The 19,610-nt window shown below is 40.6% G+C and overlaps 1 protein-coding gene across 1 annotated transcript in view; it reads left to right on the top strand.

Moving 5' to 3' along the window:
* LOC132870778 (NLR family CARD domain-containing protein 3-like) overlaps nt 1-19,610 on the top strand; it is a 113,041-nt gene that overhangs the window by 40,069 nt on the left and 53,362 nt on the right. Inside the window, exons 5-7 of the mRNA XM_060904634.1 lie at nt 2,510-2,620; nt 8,373-8,483; nt 15,725-15,835. Of these exons, the coding sequence (XP_060760617.1) occupies nt 2,510-2,620; nt 8,373-8,483; nt 15,725-15,835 (333 nt within the window). The remainder of the gene's footprint in view (nt 1-2,509; nt 2,621-8,372; nt 8,484-15,724; nt 15,836-19,610) is intronic.

The following is a 19,610-nucleotide window of genomic DNA, read 5'->3' as shown; positions in this document are numbered from 1 at the left end:
CTAGCTTGAATAGCTGCATCCCCCCAAATGGAAATCAGCTCCCTAACCTCTGCGTCCTTCCATTGAGAAGATTCAGAAACTTCACAGCCCGAAGCGTCCCTCGCATTGATGTCATGCGCAGGGGCGCAGATACGTTTTTTGAACTGGGGGGGGGACAAAAAACTGGGGGGGACAAAGCTGCCAGCAAACCAACCCCGATATGCCTGTCAAACTTGTTGTTAGTAACCATAGCAACCAAGCTCGAGCTCGCAACCTGTGCAGTCCGCGCAGCTCAACCAACCGAATATCAGTCTTTGTTTTGTTTTATGTGAGTTGTTGCAACTATATGTATACACTGCCGTGCACCTCAATAAACCGAATGGTAATTAGTCTTTTGATTTTTCCGTGAGGTTTGCCTTATGCAAAGAAAGACAGCATAGACGTTTTTTCCTCCCTATAAGTGGGGGGGACCGAACGAGGTGAATTTAAATATGACTCGTCCCACCCTCTATCTGCGCCCGTGATTATGCGCCATGTTGTTGTAACTTTTTTGAGAGACGCGCCGCCTACTTCAGCGCAGAATAGTGACGTTTGTGGCTTGTTGATGACGTGTAAGTCGGATGAATGCGACCTGGCGGTTCAGACTGAAGTCGCATATGAAAAGAGTGGATAGGAATCGGAATTAGCACCACATATCCAAACGGCCTGGGTCGGATTTGAAAAAATCGGATCTGTGTCGTTCATATTGTCAATAAAAGATCGGATACAGGTCACATATGGCCGAAAAGATCGGATTTGAGTCACTTCAGCCTGCAGTGTGAACGTAGCCTATGAGGACTTAATGTCGTGTATGTGTGCGTTTTGTGTGTGTGTCTAAATAAATATAAATAAATAAACACAGTGTGGGAAATAAGGAATTTTAAGCAGACTTTCACAGGAGAGAAAAGTCTGAAATTGTCAGATCGCAGGCACTTACGGATGCAGGTGCAGGGGAGAGTGGATATGGTGCAAACTGCAGCAGAAGCCAAATCGTGAGACAGAAATCGTGGTCAGGAAACGGGCATGGGTAGATCGATCAGCAGACAGAATAATGCAGGAGAGATGAGGAAAAGAGGTCAGGAAAACAGCGAGAACAGTGGTCTAAATCGGGAAGTCAGTCATGAAACCAAACAGCTCGATATATTCAAGTACAGGACACAGAACGATACTTTGCGTTGACTGAGGAGAGAGGCGGGCTTATAATGGGGAAGTGATTGCGGGATAATTGGAGGCAGGTGCAGTAGTTAATACTCTGGTGATGGAGGGTGCTGTGAATCTTGGGAGGTGTGATCCAGAACGGTCGTGTTTGGAGGCTGCTCCGAACTCTGGATTTCACTGCTGATACTTCATTGATTCTGTGTAGGACTTTGAAAGGACAGATGAATGAATCTGGCTTGTAGTTTCCTACATGAGTTGGGCTCTCTGAGGTTCTTTGTGGAGACCCATACACTCTCACCTGGGGCATATTCGGGAGTAGCGCTTCTGTGTTTGTCAGCATAATGTTTGAACTTGGCGATGACTGTCTCCAGCCTCTGCTGTACCTCCTCCCATACCTGCTGGCTCCTCTGGAACCAAGAGTCTATGGCTGGGATCTGCGTGAAGTGTCGTCCCAAGGGAACAAAGGGGGTTGGTATCCAAGTACACATTGGAACGGGGTTAGCTGAGTGGCTGAATGTATAAGCTAATTCTGTGCTTACTCGGCCATTGGAAGGAAGTGTGCCCATTCCTTCTGGTTCTTTATGCAGAGGTAGCAACCTACTTTTTGATTCGCCCGTTCTGCTTGGCTGTTGGTTTGTGGATGGTAACCACATGAAGTCCACAACCCCAATTCCAAAAAAGTTGGGATGCTGTTTAAAATAAATAAAAACAGAATGCAGTGATTTGCAAATCTCATAAACCCATATATTTTTCACAATAGAACATTGGTAACATATCAGATGTTTAAACTGAGACATTTTACTGTTTCATGAAAAATATATGCTCATTGTGGCACCTGCTTCATATAGAGGCAAAACATTAACATGTTACTATCTTTTTCAGTTGAACTGTCATAAAGCTATTTCAAAACAACATTAATATGGAGAGATTGTTTGACTGTGGCTTGTGTTTAAATAATAAAAAATAGCAAATTATCATCTGCCTTCTGGATCGAGAAATATTTGCTTGCTCGCCACGAACAAATTTAGTTCAGCCTCGTGCAATAATTGCTGATGACCTGCACAGATGAGAAAAACAGTTGACATATTATTTAGTGTACTTCCTCATTCCACCCAATTAGTTTCTGGGTTTGCCCTGCCAGCACAAAACATGATGCGTTTCTGAATCTTATTAGAAGCGAGTGTGATTTACATCAAGCACAGCACACAGGCATTGATTTTAACTTGCATTTCAGACCCTGGTCAATTCAGACATGATAGAAAGTTGTGTATGTGTGTGTATATATAGCAGCTTACAGTAACACAATATTGAAATACAATATAACGTTCTGCAGTGAACCCCAGGTAAAGAGATCAGACTCACCAACACCCAGCTGTGTCTCCATGAAGAGTGATGGGTCTATGGAGATTCCTTGGACATTTAAAAAACCCTCATGTGAACACAGGTAACATCCCATAGTTCTCATTGTTAACATCTCTGCAGAGAGAAAGGCCGTGTTACACATCCCTTTACCTAGTCCAGATCATTAGCAGTATTTTGATATTTATCAGTTTGTTATACTCGAATTAAGCCCTAATGCTGTTATAACACTTTCACTAAATGTTTTAGAATAATTAATATCAATAACTGCACAGTTCAGTGTTTCACAGTGTCACATAATGTGGTGGTAAATGCATCTGGATGTGAATAAAAGTAACAGTAATGGCTAACAAGATAACTAAAACAACCAATAAAGATTGTACATTTCATTTGATATTTATCAGTTTGTTATAATTTAATTGGGCTCTAACGCTTCTGCAGCACTTGCACTTAATGCTTATAATACACTTTACAGGAAGAACTTTTGGATTGATTACTGCTTAATGTTAATGTTTGGGGTTATTTTTTCCAAGTTCATGCAGTGTGGTCTTGGTGTTTGACCCGTGTGCCATAACACTTCCTTGTGATTAGCTTAACTTTCTGTACTGTGTGAAGTAAGCATGCTCTGAGGCAGTGAGGTTTCCACTCTATAGCTCTGTGGGTGACTGTCTCTGGTGCTGCCACCGAGTGTGTAAGAAGAGATCGAGCTCATAAAGAATATTAAAGTAATATACAGTGGATATAAAAAGTGTACGCACCCTGTTAAAATGTTAGGTTTTTCTGATGTAAAAAAATGAGACCACAATAAATAATTTCAAAACTTTTCCCACCCTTAATGTGACCGTTAACCTGTACAATTCAATTGAAAAACAGATCTGTGGGGGGGGGACATAAGTGTTGCCAGGCAAAACAAACCTCGCCCGGTAGCACTTATGATGAATAAGAAGGAAGATATTGCGAAAAAAATAGGCACCCTATGGGTCCATGTGGCTCCTGCTTATAAATAAAACAGTTTTCTGATCCCATGTCCATACAGTAAATATAGGATATATATATATTTACTCCATGAGGCAGTAGCCACAAAAATGAAGCATAATCCAAAAGTGGATAATTTAAAAATCACAGAAGTAAAATATACCAACTGTCTGTACTTTTATATTATTCTACTCTTACTTCTTATAGTTTTTGAACCTGAAACCTCTGAAATGAGGCTGACATACATGCTGTCGCCATGACCGAAACTCTTATTTCCCGGAAATGGCCCGGCTCTAGAGCTCAGTGGAACACACTTTCCTTCTGTAATAACCATAAACATGTCTGAAAGTGATTTCTTTAGTCTACTCTAGAGCTGGGCTATAAATTGACTTTATCGATTAATTTTAATTTACAGTTAAGGACGATGTGTTTTTATGAAAATCGTTTTTCTCTCAGTTTTAACTACCACCACCGACGCTCCCCTCTGCACATGTGCAGAACGGATCGGGCACTGACACTATAGCCCTCCTCCCGCGCGCTTGCCATAGACACACGCAAACAACATGGCAGCGATTGGGGGAAAGCCACAACTTGTGCCCAAGAAAGGAGTAACTTCCTCCATGATCTGGAATTGGTTCGGTTTTGCAGCGTTGGACGCAGACCAAACAAGTCCTTGTCGTAAGGCGTGTTTGAAAACGGTTGCTTCCAAAGAAGCAGCACGACTAATTTATTCCAACACCTTAAACAGAAGCCTGAAGCAGAGTGGGAGAAGTGCTGCTCCCAGCGGAATGAACACAGCCGCAGCACGAGCGCACCGTCCACAGTACAGCAAGCAGCTGTCCCTGACACATTTTCGTACTGTGTGCCTTATGATCAGAATGGGGCGCAGTGGAAGCAATCACAGATGCTATCGCGATGTTTATTGCAAAAGACATGGTGCCCATACATACAGTGGAAAAGTCGGGTTTTTCCTATTTTGTCAGTTTTATCGAAAAGGACACAATTTTATTTATTTATTTATTTTTTTAAGTTTGAGGGTGCATTGTGTCAGTGCCAATTTGAGACTAAGCTATGTTGGAGAAAGCTTTCTAAAAGTTACTGTATGTTCTCACTGTTTACAATGGCATGGTCTGCCATCTCATCTACAAGCTTATTTTAATGCCTCCGCCACCGTAAGGTGCAGGAGGCATTATGTTTTCGGGCTGTCCGTCTGTCCATGCATCCGTCCGTCCGTCCCGCAACCTTGTGAACGCGATATCTCAAAGGCTAATGAAAGGAATTTCACCAAACTTTCACCATTTGTGCACTTTGGGACAAAGATGAACTGATTTAGATTTTGAGATCAAAAGGTCACAGGTCAAGATCACTGTGAGGTCAAATGTCTGTTCAAAAACCTTGTGAACACAATATCTCCAAGGCAAATGAAAGGAATTTCACCAAACTTTCACCATTTGTGCATTTGGGGACAAAGATAAACTGATTACGGTAGATTGTGAGATCAAAAGGGCAAAGGTCAAGATCACTATGAGGTCAAATGTCTGTTCAAAAACCTTGTGAACACAATATCTCAAAAGCTAATAAAAGGAATTTCACCACACTTTCAGTATTTGTGCACCTGGGGACAAAGATGAACTGATTTAGAATATGAAGGCCAAAGGTCAAGGTTACTTTGAGGTCACATGTCTGCCCCACAACCTTGTGAACAACAAAATATTATCTGTTCTTGTAGACTTCAAGGTCAGGTGGCATATCATCATTTGCATAATATCACTAAATACCAAGTTGACATTAACTTAATCACAACTTCATAAGGCGTGTAGTCTACCAGGCAGAGGCATCCCCATCAACGCCATTGGCGTCGAGTTCTATCTAGTTTGGCTTCTTTTTGGTTTCTGGTTGCACTTTAACCCCAAAGGGGAAATTTAAGTGAAAACAAAATAAAAGGTAAAACTTGTTTTGAACCATTTGTCATCTGTAGTTTGATTTTTAGTAGGGGAAAAATCAATTAAAATCGAAAATCCAATTTTTTGTGAAAAAATCGAAGGTTTTTTTTTTTTTTTTAGGCCATATCGCCCAGCTCTAGTCTAGTCCATTTATTTCGAATGGTGAACGGAATTGTATACACTCACCGGCCATTTTAATCGTAACACGTGTATGCGCAGTGCGTGATTGTTACACTCTTACATTCTAACAGAACAATGACATGGTGGCTAGCACCTCTATATGAGGCAGTAGCCACAACCAAAACGATTTTGACCTTTTTGGTGACCTTGACTGGATCACCCTCAAAATGTTGGCTGTTCTATTTGAGACCAATGCCCATCTATCCTGAAAGTTTCATGAAGGTTGGTCTAGCCGTTTTCCTGTAATGTTCCTAACAAAAAAGAAACAAAGAAACCCAACCGAAAACAATACCTCGCCCCGCTTACTCCGGCGCGGGCGAGGTAATTAAAAAAAAAAAAAAGACAATAAGCTGGTTGCATAAGTGTGCACACCCTTAAACTAATACTTTGTTGAAGCACCTTTTGATTTACTTACAGCATTCAGTCTTTTTGGGTTCACACCAGGCCTGGAATTTCGTCATTTTAGGGGCAAGGCCACTTGGCCTTTTGGGCTGTCAATTTTTTGAGGGCACGAAGGCCAAAAGCCAGGGCACCAAGGCCATAAAATAAAACAATGATTTTAAGTTCATGTCTGTAATGAATTTAATTTAAGGACTAATGACTCTTCTGAGGAAGATTGGAGTCTCAGTCGAAACTATCAAGCAGGTAAAGAAACATCTCCTACACTATTATGTCTGAAGATAAGAAAATATTGAACACATCTAAACTTATCAATCCATCACTCACTTCAAAAATTGTAAAACTTATTAAACCTATATCCTCCCATAATTTTTGTTCAATAGACACCGAATGTGCAAGAGCATCTTCAGACTGTACTACTACGCAGATTTTTGATTAATCAAAATTGAGCCTGGAGTACATCAAAATGTTTGACTGTAAATGGAACATATACTAGAATGTATATGAAAATGAATAAAAGTAAATGTTAATGTTGTAATGACGCCAAAAACAATGAGAGAAAATCTCTTGCGATGGTGATCTCGTCAAGATGGCAGCAGTTACACTTTGGTTAAACCACAAAGAGAAACATACAAAACTAGTAACAAAACAATGCTAACTGCATAGATTAAAAAAGTGGCGATGAACAGACAACAGCACATACCGCGTATCGTATTACGGCAGGAACAAGCAGTAGTAACATCCATGACCTTACGCTTAAAGCTCGACAAAGGAAAAACTTGACAGCAAGCTAATTAGCATTTGTTACCGACTAGTCGGTACTCGGCACGTTAAAAGTGGGTCAACGTTGTAACGACATAACGTTACTGTACAAGCAATGCTTATTTAACGGTAACAAACCTATATGTTGAAATTCCTATCTTATTCGTTCGTTAATTTATCACAGTCTTACCTCAGTCAACTTCTTCCCTCCTTCTGTGAAAATTCAACGTCTCAGACGCAGACACAAGTGGGTGGGGGATGCGTTTGATTAAGTTTCCTGGTTGGCTGGTGATAGATTGGTGTCATTATGGCACGTCAGAGCGGTTCATGCCAGGCTCGAGTCCGATCCACCACTGATGAGTTGCCCAATAAGAATCCAGAATGTCATCAAAAGACATATTTTTTTCTCAATAGACGCAGGTGATGTTAAAGCCTATTGGCAGTCACGAGGCAGACTACAAAACCGCAGGGCATCAAGGCCACTGTGGCCTTACGGCAGATATTTTTTTCCAAGGATACAAGGCCAAATTGAGAGGGCACGAGGGCCATGGCCCTCGTGAAATTCCTGCCCTGGTTCACACCTGCCATCAGTTAAAATGACACTGATTAACCCCCAAAAAGTTCAGCTGTTCTAGTAGGATTTTCCTGATATTTACTCCATTGCATCCTCCAGCAAAAGCCATAATTCGCAGAGAACTTACAAAGCATCAACAGGATCTCATTGTTGAAAGGTGTCAGTCAGGAGAAGGGTACAAAAAAATTTCCATGGCATTAGATGTACCATGGAGCACAGTGAAGACCGTCATCAAGAAGTGAAGAAAATATGGGATAACAGTGACATTACCGAGAACTGGCCGTCCCTCCAAAATTGATGAAAAGACAAGACACAAACTGGTCAGGGAGGCTGCCGAGAGGCCGACAGCAACACTGAAGGAGCTGCAGGAATTTCTGGCAAGTACTGGTTGTGTACTACATGGAACAACAATCTCCCGTATTCTCCATATGTCTGGACTATGAGGTAGGGTCAAAGAAAAACATCCAGGCCCAGCTGAATTTTTTGCAAAAAAATACATCAACTCTCCCAAAAGCATGTTGGAAAATGTGTTGTGGTCTGATGAAACCAAGGTTGAACTTTTTGGCCACAGTTCCAAAAGGTATGTTTGGTGCAAAAACAACACTGCGCATCACCAAAAGGACACCATACCCACAGTGAAGCATGGTGGCGGCAGCATCAAATCAAAAGGTGCTTCAACAAAGTATTAGTTTAAGGGTGTGCCTACTTATGCAACCAGCTTATTGTACGTTTGTTTTCTCCCCCAATAAATTTGCTTGTTTTTCAATTTAATTGTACAGGTTATAGGCCACATTGAAGGTGGGAAAAGTTTTGAAATTATTTATTGTGGTCTCTTCTTTTTACATCAGAAAAACCCTATCATTTTAATGGGGTACGTACACTTTTTATATCCACTGTATTGTGATACATGATATGAGCAGCAAATTCATCTCTCCCAGTATTTTCTGTTGTGATATTTGAGACGCTGAAATTCTGTTTCATGTTTCCTCTATACTGTTGAACAGAAAGCTCCAGGTAAAGAGATCAGACTCGCCAGAACCCAGCTGTGTCTCCATGAAAGGTGATGGGTCTATGGAGATTCCTTGGACATTTAAAAACCGCTCATCTGAACACAGGTAACATCCCATAGTTCTCATAGTTGGCATCTCTGCAGAGGGAAAGGCCGTGTTACACATCCCTTTACCCAGTCCAGATCATTAGCAGTATTTTGATATTTATCACTTTGTTATACTTTAATTAAGCCCAAATGCTGTTATAACACTTTCACTAAACATTTTAGAGTAATTAATATCAATAACTGCACAGTTCAGTGTTTCACAGTGTCACATAATATGGTGGTAAATGCATCTGGATGTGAATAAAAGTAACAGTAATGGCTAACAAGATAATTAAAACAACCAATAAAGACTGTACATTTCATTTGATATTTATCAGTTTGTTATAATTTAATTGGGCTCTAACGCTTCTGCAGCACTTGCACTTAATGCTTATAATACACTTTACAGGAAGAACATTTGGATTGATTACTGCTTAATGTTAATGTTTGGGGTTATTTTTTCCAAGTTCACGCAGTGTGGTCTTGGTGTTTGACCCGTGTGCCATAACACTTCCTTGTGATTAGCTTAACTTTCTGTACTGTGTGAAGTAAGCATGCTCTGAGGCAGTGAGGTTTCCACTCTATATCTCCGTGCTCTGGGCGACTGTCTCTGGTGCTGCCACCGAGTGTGTAAGAAGAGATCGAGCTCATAAAGAATATTAAAGTAATATACAGTGGATATAAAAAGTGTACGCACCCTGTTAAAATGTTAGGTTTTTCTGATGTAAAAAAATGAGACCACAATAAATAATTTCAAAACTTTTCCCACCCTTAATGTGACCGTTAACCTGTACAATTCAATTGAAAAACAGATCTGTGGGGGGGGGACATAAGTGTTGCCAGGCAAAACAAACCTCGCCCGGTAGCACTTATGATGAATAAGAAGGAAGATATTGCGAAAAAAATAGGCACCCTATGGGTCCATGTGGCTCCTGCTTATAAATAAAACAGTTTTCTGATCCCATGTCCATACAGTAAATATAGGATATATATATATTTACTCCATGAGGCAGTAGCCACAAAAATGAAGCGTAATCCAAAAGTGAATAATTTAAAAATCACAGAAGTAAAATATACCAACTGTCTGTACTTTTATATTATTCTACTCTTACTTCTTATAGTTTTTGAAACTGAAACCTCTGAACTGAGGCTGACATGCATGCTGTCGCCATGACCGAAACTCTTATTTCCCGGAAATGGCCCGGCTCTAGAGCTCAGTGGAACACACTTTCCTTCTGTAATAACCATAAACATGTCTGAAAGTGATTTCTTTAGTCTAGTCTAGAGCTGGGCTATAAATTGACTTTATCGATTAATTTTAATTTACAGTTAAGGACGATGTGTTTTTATGAAAATCGTTTTTCTCTCAGATTTAACTACCACCACCGACGCTCCCCTCTGCACATGTGTAGAACGGCTCGGGCACCGACAGTACAGCCCTCCTCCCGCGCGCTTGCCATAGACACACGCAAACAACATGGCAGCGATTGGGGGAAAGCCACAACTTGTGCCCAAGAAAGGAGTAACTTCCTCCATGATCTGGAATTGGTTCGGTTTTGCAGTGTTGGACGCAGACCAAACAAGTCCTCGTCGTAAGGCGTGTTTGAAAACGGTTGCTTCCAAAGAAGCAGCACGACTAATTTATTCCAACACCTTAAACAGAAGCCTGCAGCAGAGTGGGAGAAGTGCTGCTCCCAGCGGAATGAACACAGCCGCAGCACGAGCGCACCATCCACAGTACAGCAAGCAGCTGTTCCTGACATATTTTCGTACTGTGTGCCTTATGATCAGAATGGGGCGCAGTGGAAGCAATCACAGATGCTATCGCGATGTTTATTGCAAAAGACATGGTGCCCATACATACAGTGGAAAAGTCGGGATTTTTTTTCCTATTTTGTCAGTTTTATCGAAAAGGGGACAATTGTATTTATTATTTATTTATTTATTTATTTTTGAGGGGGCGTTTATTTTATTTATTTATTTTTTTAAGTTTGAGGGTGCATTGTGTCAGTGCCAGTTTGAGACTAAGCTATGTTGGAGAAAGCTTTCTAAAAGTTCCTGTATGTTCTCACTGTTTACAATGGCATGGTCTGCCATCTCATCTACAAGCTTATTTTATTGCCTCCGCCACCGTAAGGTGCAGGAGGCATTATGTTTTTGGGCTGTCCGTCTGTCCGTGCGTGCGTGCGTGCATCCGTCCGTCCCGCAACCTTGTGAACGCAATATCTCAAAGGCTAATGAAAGGAATTTCACCAAACTTTCACCATTTGTGCACTTTGGGACAAAGATGAACTGATTTAGATTGAGATCAAAAGGTCACAGGTCAAGATCACTGTGAGGTCAAATGTCTGTTCAAAAACCTTGTGAACACAATATCTCCAAGGCAAATGAAAGGAATTTCACCAAACTTTCACCATTTGTGCATTTGGGGACAAAGATAAACTGATTACGGTAGATTGTGAGATCAAAAGGGCAAAGGTCAAGATCACTATGAGGTCAAATGTCTGTTCAAAAACCTTGTGAACACAATATCTCAAAAGCTAATAAAAGGAATTTCACCACACTTTCAGTATTTGTGCACCTGGGGACAAAGATGAACTGATTTAGAATATGAAGGCCAAAGGTCAAGGTTACTTTGAGGTCACATGTCTGCCCCACAACCTTGTGAACAACAAAATATTATCTGTTCTTGTAGACTTCAAGGTCAGGTGGCATATCATCATTTGCATAATATCACTAAATACCAAGTTGACATTAACTTAATCACAACTTCATAAGGCGTGTAGTCTACCAGGCAGAGGCATCCCCATCAACGCCATTGGCGTCGAGTTCTATCTAGTTTGGCTTCTTTTTGGTTTCTGGTTGCACTTTAACCCCAAAGGGGAAATTTAAGTGAAAACAAAATAAAAGGTAAAACTTGTTTTGAACCATTTGTCATCTGTAGTTTGATTTTTAGTAGGGGAAAAATCAATTAAAATCGAAAATCCAATTTTTTGTGAAAAAATCGAAGGTTTTTTTTTTTTTTAGGCCATATCGCCCAGCTCTAGTCTAGTCCATTTATTTCGAATGGTGAACGGAATTGTATACACTCGCCGGCCATTTTAATCGTAACACGTGTATGCGCAGTGCGTGATTGTTACACTCTTACATTCTAACAGAACAATGACATGGTGGCTAGCACCTCTATATGAGGCAGTAGCCACAACCAAAACGATTTTGACCTTTTTGGTGACCTTGACTGGATCACCCTCAAAATGTTGGCTGTTCTATTTGAGACCAATGCCCATCTATCCTGAAAGTTTCATGAAGGTTGGTCTAGCCGTTTTCCTGTAATGTTCCTAACAAAAAAGAAACAAAGAAACCCAACCGAAAACAATACCTCGCCCCGCTTACTCCGGTGTGGGCGAGGTAATTTAAAAAAAGACAATAAGCTGGTTGCATAAGTGTGCACACCCTTAAACTAATACTTTGTTGAAGCACCTTTTGATTTAATTACAGCATTCAGTCTTTTTGGGTTCACACCAGGCCTGGAATTTCGTCATTTTAGGGGCAAGGCCACTTGGCCTTTTGGGCTGTCAATTTTTTGAGGGCACGAAGGCCAAAAGCCAGGGCACCAAGGCCATAAAATAAAACAATGATTTTAAGTTCATGTCTATTAGGGTTGGGCGGTTTTACGGTAAGAAGGTATCCCGAGGTATCCAAAAGTACCAACGGTATCGGTCTCATTACCGTCATTTTAAAAAAATATATAATATCTAAATAAATATGGAGTACATGAGGTCATAATATAAAATAATAAATTGAAGATCATCCCGAATAACTGTGTGATCGTATTTTCACTAATTCTATCAATTTCCTAAAGAAGTTCTCATCGCGTGCAGGGTTGTTTATGTCGTTACCATGGCAACCCTGCGTGACATTTGGAGTCTGACAGAAAGCTTCGCAAGAGACTGAGACCGGGGGTGTCATGGCTCAGATGGCTAAGGCACCGTACCATAAATCCGGGGACCCTGGTTCGATTCCGACCCGAGGTTATTTCCCGATCCCGTCTCTCTCTCCCCCGCTCATTTCCTGTCTCTCTATACTGTCCTATCTAAAAAAAAAAAAAAAAAAAAGAGACTGAGACCGCGATTGAAAGATGGCAAGTCAAGATAACGAGTTAGTGGCAAAAAAAAAAAATACAACATCGGCAGTGTGGCAGTATTTTGGTTTCAAACCAAACGAAAAATCTAATATGTCCCCTAAGGCACACCATAGCCTGGGGTACTCCACTTCCACGAGATCTCTCCAATGAGTTGTGTTTTGAGTAGGTTACATGAGTAACAACAAGGTAAAATAATATAACGTATGACATTTGGGATGTGGGTAATAAACGTTTGAAATGTCATCTACTGAAGAAACATCGTAGCATAAACTGTTAGGTTTCTGGTGGGAATTAGCAATGCGCTTGCTATCTTTGTTGGGTGTGTTAAACCGTATGGATTTAAGTGGAATAATTGTAAGGAGTTATGTGATCAAGACAACGTTTTAAGCAAGGTAAGGCCATTTGATTATTAATTTCCCCGCCATGGCATGACGTGGGCCCATATGATTTTGCCTTGTGCAGCTATCACGCATTTGAATTAGGTTCGCCTCATTTGCGCTGAAGAATATGGTTTATCGCGCAGTCTAAACGGACTTGGGTGTTGGTTGATTCTTTTTCTTTTTTTTATTTCCCATGCTTGAAAGGGTATGATCCTGCTCATCGTGTCCTTTTTTTTGATGGAGTAGGTGAAATAGTGCTGCAAATGGCGTTTCAACGCAGACGTGTAAACGACAGTTGAATGCTATTTTCAAGATGAAGGAAGAGTTGCGTGATGCTTTGAAATATCTCTTAATCCATTCATCAATGCACAAAATTCGCTTTGCTGCTTAATCCATACCACAATGCACACAATTCGCTATGCTGCTTTTAAATAGTACATTTGAGGCATAGGCGCACGTTACACAGTAGGCCGAAACAAAATATTTTTTTCTCGGTAATACCGTATACCCCGGGAAAACACAGAGACAGTTTAAAGGTATCAAAATTTGGATACCGCCCAACCCTAATGTCTATAATGAATTTAATTTAAGGACTAATGACTCTTCTGAGGAAGATTGGAGTCTCAGTCGAAACTATCAAGCAGGTAAAGAAACATCTCCTACACTATTATGTCTGAAGATAAGAAGATATTGAACACATCTAAACTTATCAATCCATCACTCACTTCAAAAATTGTAAAACTTATTAAACCTATATCCTCCCATAATTTTTGTTCAATAGACACCGAATGTGCAAGAGCATCTTCAGACTGTACTACTACGCAGATTTTTGATTAATCAAAATTGAGCCTGGAGTACATCAAAATGTTTGACTGTAAATGGAACATATACTAGAATGTATATGAAAATGAATAAAAGTAAATGTTAATGTTGTAATGACGCCAAAAACAATGAGAGAAAATCTCTTGCGATGGTGATCTCGTCAAGATGGCAGCAGTTACACTTTGGTTAAACCACAAAGAGAAACATACAAAACTAGTAACAAAACAATGCTAACTGCATAGATTAAAAAAGTGGCGATGAACAGACAACAGCACATACCGCGTATCGTATTACGGCAGGAACAAGCAGTAGTAACATCCATGACCTTACGCTTAAAGCTCGACAAAGGAAAAACTTGACAGCAAGCTAATTAGCATTTGTTACCGACTAGTCGGTACTCGGCACGTTAAAAGTGGGTCAACGTTGTAACGACATAACGTTACTGTACAAGCAATGCTTATTTAACGGTAACAAACCTATATGTTGAAATTCCTATCTTATTCGTTCGTTAATTTATCACAGTCTTACCTCAGTCAACTTCTTCCCTCCTTCTGTGAAAATTCAACGTCTCAGACGCAGACACAAGTGGGTGGGGGATGCGTTTGATTAAGTTTCCTGGTTGGCTGGTGATAGATTGGTGTCATTATGGCACGTCAGAGCGGTTCATGCCAGGCTCGAGTCCGATCCACCACTGATGAGTTGCCCAATAAGAATCCAGAATGTCATCAAAAGACATATTTTTTTCTCAATAGACGCAGGTGATGTTAAAGCCTATTGGCAGTCACGAGGCAGACTACAAAACCGCAGGGCATCAAGGCCACTGTGGCCTTACGGCAGATATTTTTTTCCAAGGATACAAGGCCAAATTGAGAGGGCACGAGGGCCATGGCCCTCGTGAAATTCCTGCCCTGGTTCACACCTGCCATCAATTAAAATGACACTGATTAACCCCAAAAAAGTTCAGCTGTTCTAGTAGGATTTTCCTGATATTTACTCCATTGCATCCTCCAGCAAAAGCCATAATTCGCAGAGAACTTACAAAGCATCAACAGGATCTCATTGTTGAAAGGTGTCAGTCAGGAGAAGGGTACAAAAAAATTTCCATGGCATTAGATGTACCATGGAGCACAGTGAAGACCGTCATCAAGAAGTGAAGAAAATATGGGATAACAGTGACATTACCGAGAACTGGACGTCCCTCCAAAATTGATGAAAAGACAAGACACAAACTGGTCAGGGAGGCTGCCGAGAGGCCGACAGCAACACTGAAGGAGCTGCAGGAATTTCTGGCAAGTACTGGTTGTGTACTACATGGAACAACAATCTCCCGTATTCTCCATATGTCTGGACTATGAGGTAGGGTCAAAGAAAAACATCCAGGCCCAGCTGAATTTTTGCAAAAAAATACATCAACTCTCCCAAAAGCATGTTGGAAAATGTGTTGTGGTCTGATGAAACCAAGGTTGAACTTTTTGGCCACAGTTCCAAAAGGTATGTTTGGTGCAAAAACAACACTGCGCATCACCAAAAGGACACCATACCCACAGTGAAGCATGGTGGCGGCAGCATCAAATCAAAAGGTGCTTCAACAAAGTATTAGTTTAAGGGTGTGCCTACTTATGCAACCAGCTTATTGTACGTTTGTTTTCTCCCCCAATAAATTTGCTTGTTTTTCAATTTAATTGTACAGGTTATAGGCCACATTGAAGGTGGGAAAAGTTTTGAAATTATTTATTGTGGTCTCTTCTTTTTACATCAGAAAAACCTATCATTTTAATGGGGTACGTACACTTTTTATATCCACTGTATTGTGATACATGATATGAGCAGCAAATTCATCTCTCCCAGTATTTTCTATTGTGATATTTGAGACGCTGAAATTCTGTTTCATGTTTCCTCTATACTGTTGAACAGAAAGCTCCAGGTAAAGAGATCAGACTCACCAGAACCCAGCTGTGTCTCCATGAAAGGTGATGGGTCTATGGAGATTCCTTGGACATTTAAAAACCCCTCATCTGAACACAGGTAACATCCCATAGTTCTCATAGTTGACATCTAGGAGAGGTTGCGCGGGAGCGAAGCTGCGCGAGAGTGGGCCGAGAGGTTGCGCGGGAGCGAGGCTGCGCGAGAGCGGGCCGAGAGGTTGCGCGGGAGCGAGGCTGCGCGAGAGCGGGCCGAGAGGTTGCGCGGGAGCGAAGCTGCGCGAGAGCGGGCCGAGAGGTTGCGCGAGAGCGGGCCGTGAGGTTGCGCGGGAGCGAGGCTGCGCGAGAGCGGGCCGAGAGGTTGCGCGAGAGCGGGCCGAGAGGTTGCGCGGGAGCGAGGCTGCGCGAGAGCGGGCCGAGAGGTTGCGCGGGAGCGAGGCTGCGCGAGAGCGGGCCGAGAGGTTGCGCGAGAGCGGGCCGAGAGGTTGCGCGGGAGCGAGGCTGCGCGAGAGCGGGCCGAGAGGTTGCGCGAGAGCGGGCCGAGAGGTTGCGCGGGAGCGAGGCTGCGCGAGAGCGGGCCGTGAGGTTGCGCAGGAACGGGCCGCGTAATAACAAACGCAATGCCCCCGAAGAAAGCTCCTACGGTCGAGGAGATTGATGATATTAAAAAATCCCTCGACTTTCTGGGGGAAGAAATCTCTGCTGTCAGGGTGCAGCAGAAGACCATCCTGGACCTGGTAGAAGAGGTCAAAGCTCTGAGGCTGCAGAATTCAGAGAAGGCAAAGAGGATCGCCATTCTCGAGAACCGAGTGGAGGAGCTGGAGCAGTACACCCGGATGAATGACATCATTGTGACCGGACTGCAAATTCAACCCCGCTCATATGCTGGAGCAGTGGCGAGAAGAGATGGAGAGGAACTGAATGAGGAGGATGCTAACTCTGTGGAGAAACAGGTGTTAGCATTCCTGCACTGCAAGGGGATTGAGGTAAAAAGCAATAACATTGAAGCATGTCACCCTCTCCCACGGAGAAGCAACACTGGCAAACCAGCTGTAATAATGCGATTTGCCAACAGAAAGCATAAGATGCAATTGTTAAAACAAGGGAAGAAACTGAAAGGCTCAGATGTGTTTTTAAATGAGCACTTAACAAAAAAAAATGCAGATATTGCAAAAAAGGCGAGACTACTAAGGAAACAGGGGAAAATCCAAAACACTTGGACACAAAACTGCAAGATTTTCATCAAGTTGAGGGGATCTCCAGAAGAGGCCAAGATCTTGGTCATCCGAGATATTGGGGAACTGGACAAATTCTGAGGGAGCCAAATAAAGCAATTTACAATCATGACACAAGGACTGGACACTGGACACTGGACACAAGAACTGGACACTTTCCATTATACTGAGCACAAAATACAAGATATGGAAAATAATATTGATCCGGAAAATAATCTTTTCAGCAACATCAATATCAGCTGCCGGTATTACACTGAATATCAATACAATGCAAAGATCAGAGACGGAAATAAGATATCAATTATTCATTTCAATATCAGAAGTCTGTATGCCAATTTCCATAAAATGAAGGAATATCTCAGTCAGTTCAATACTCCATTCAATATAATAGCCATATCAGAAACTTGGATCAACGATGAGATGGGAGTAGATTTTGAGCTGAACGGGTATGAATTAAATTATATCAATAGAAAGAACAAAAGAGGAGGGGGAGTGGCAATATATGTTGATAATAGTTTGGAATACAAAATTAATAATAAAATGACGGTAGCTGTTGATGATTGGATGGAGTGTATTACAATAGAAATATGCTGTGAAAAAATGAAAAATATAATGGTGAGCTGTATATACAGATCTCCTGGATCAAGCATAGAAGTTTTTATAGATTGGATGGAAAGTATGTTTATAAAATCAACTCAGAAGGTCATGTACATCTGTGGTGATTTTAACATCGACCTCTTAAATCATAAGAAACATAAAATGACAGAAGAGTTCATTAATTCAATGTTAAGTATGGGACTGTACCCAACTATTACCAGACCAAGCAGGATCACTTCTCACAGCACCACTTTAATAGATAATATATTTACTAATATCCTGGAAAATAATATAGAGAGCGGTCTACTATTAACAGACATCAGTGACCACCTACCTATTTTTAATGTATATTACTGTAATTATAGCAAGAAAAAGGATAATAAAAATTATAAATATATAAGAATGAAAACTGAAGAAACCATGATTGCACTAAAAAATGACTTAATAATACAGGACTGGAATGTAGTTTATAAAGAAAAAGATGTTGATAAAGCATATGAGGAATTTTTAATAATATTCAATGAACTATATAATAAAAATTGTCCTATAAAGAAATACAGTAATATACATAAATATACAAATAGTCCGTGGGTCACCAAGGGGCTACAAAATGCCTGCAAAAAGAAAAATATATTATACAGACAATTCTTAAAGCATCGAACTATAGAGGCAGAGGAAAAATATAAAAAATATAAAAATAAATTAACTAATATTATGAGGATATGTAAGAAAGACTATTATAATAAATTAGTGGAGAAAAATAAAAACAATATTAAAGGTATATGGACTGTATTGAATGGTATTGTGAGAAATGGATCCAAAACTACAAATTACCCAGAGTACTACACTGTAAATGATAAGACCATAAATAATATGGAGGATGTGGTGAATGGTTTTAATCAATTCTTTGTAAATGTGGGACCAGATTTAGCGGCAAAAATAAAGGAACCCGAAACAACACAATGTGGGGACATAGAAGATATGGGGGACAGAAATCCAAGTACAATTTTTCTAACTGCAACTGATGAGGAAGAAATTATCCAAATTGTAAGAAAATGTAAAAACAAAACTTCTGCAGACTGGAATGATATAGACATGTTAACAGTAAAGACAGTTATTGAGGGAATTGTGAAACCACTCACCCACATCTGCAATTTATCTTTTCAATCAGGTACATTTCCAGACAAAATGAAAATTGCAAAAGTGATACCATTGTTTAAAACCGGAGATAGACACCATTTCACAAACTACAGGCCTGTTTCTTTACTCCCCCAATTCTCCAAAATACTCGAAAAACTTTTTTCAGATAGACTGGACAAATTCATTGAAAAACACAACCTCCTTACAGACAGTCAATATGGATTCAGAACGGACAGATCAACATCGATGGCACTAATGGAACTAATAGAGGAAATCACAAAATGTATAGACAATAAAAAAATAGCAATTGGAGTATTTGTGGACCTAAAAAAAGCATTCGATACTATTGATCATAGTATATTATTAAGTAAACTAGAAAAGTGTGGTGTTAGGGGAGTTGGGTGGAGCTGGCTGTCGAGCTATCTAAGAAACAGGCAACAGTTTGTGCAGATAGGTGACCATAAATCTGATTTCATGAACATTACATGCGGGGTACCACAGGGGTCAATATTAGGTCCGAAATTATTCATAATATACATCAATGACATATGTACAATTTCGCAAGAATTGAAATTTGTTTTGTTTGCAGATGACACCAATATTTTTTGTTCCGGTGAGAATTTGCAGCAGACTTTAGAGATAATCACAACTGAAATAAATAAACTAAAACTATGGTTTGACAAAAATAAATTATCATTAAATCTAAGCAAAACAAAGATTATGTTGTTTGGGAGACATAAAATAGATTGTAATGTAGAATTGATAATAGACAATACTAAGATAGAAATGGTACAGGAAATTAAATTTCTTGGTGTGATTTTGGATCCTAAAGTCTGCTGGAAACCTCATGTAGGATACGTACGAGCAAAACTGGCAAAGTGCTCGGCAATTCTGTGGAAAACAAAA

This window comes from Neoarius graeffei, chromosome 22, assembly GCF_027579695.1.
Source record: "Neoarius graeffei isolate fNeoGra1 chromosome 22, fNeoGra1.pri, whole genome shotgun sequence".
In the NCBI taxonomy this organism is placed as follows: Eukaryota; Metazoa; Chordata; class Actinopteri; order Siluriformes; family Ariidae; genus Neoarius; species Neoarius graeffei.
This window is presented reverse-complemented; position numbering and strand designations above follow the sequence as displayed.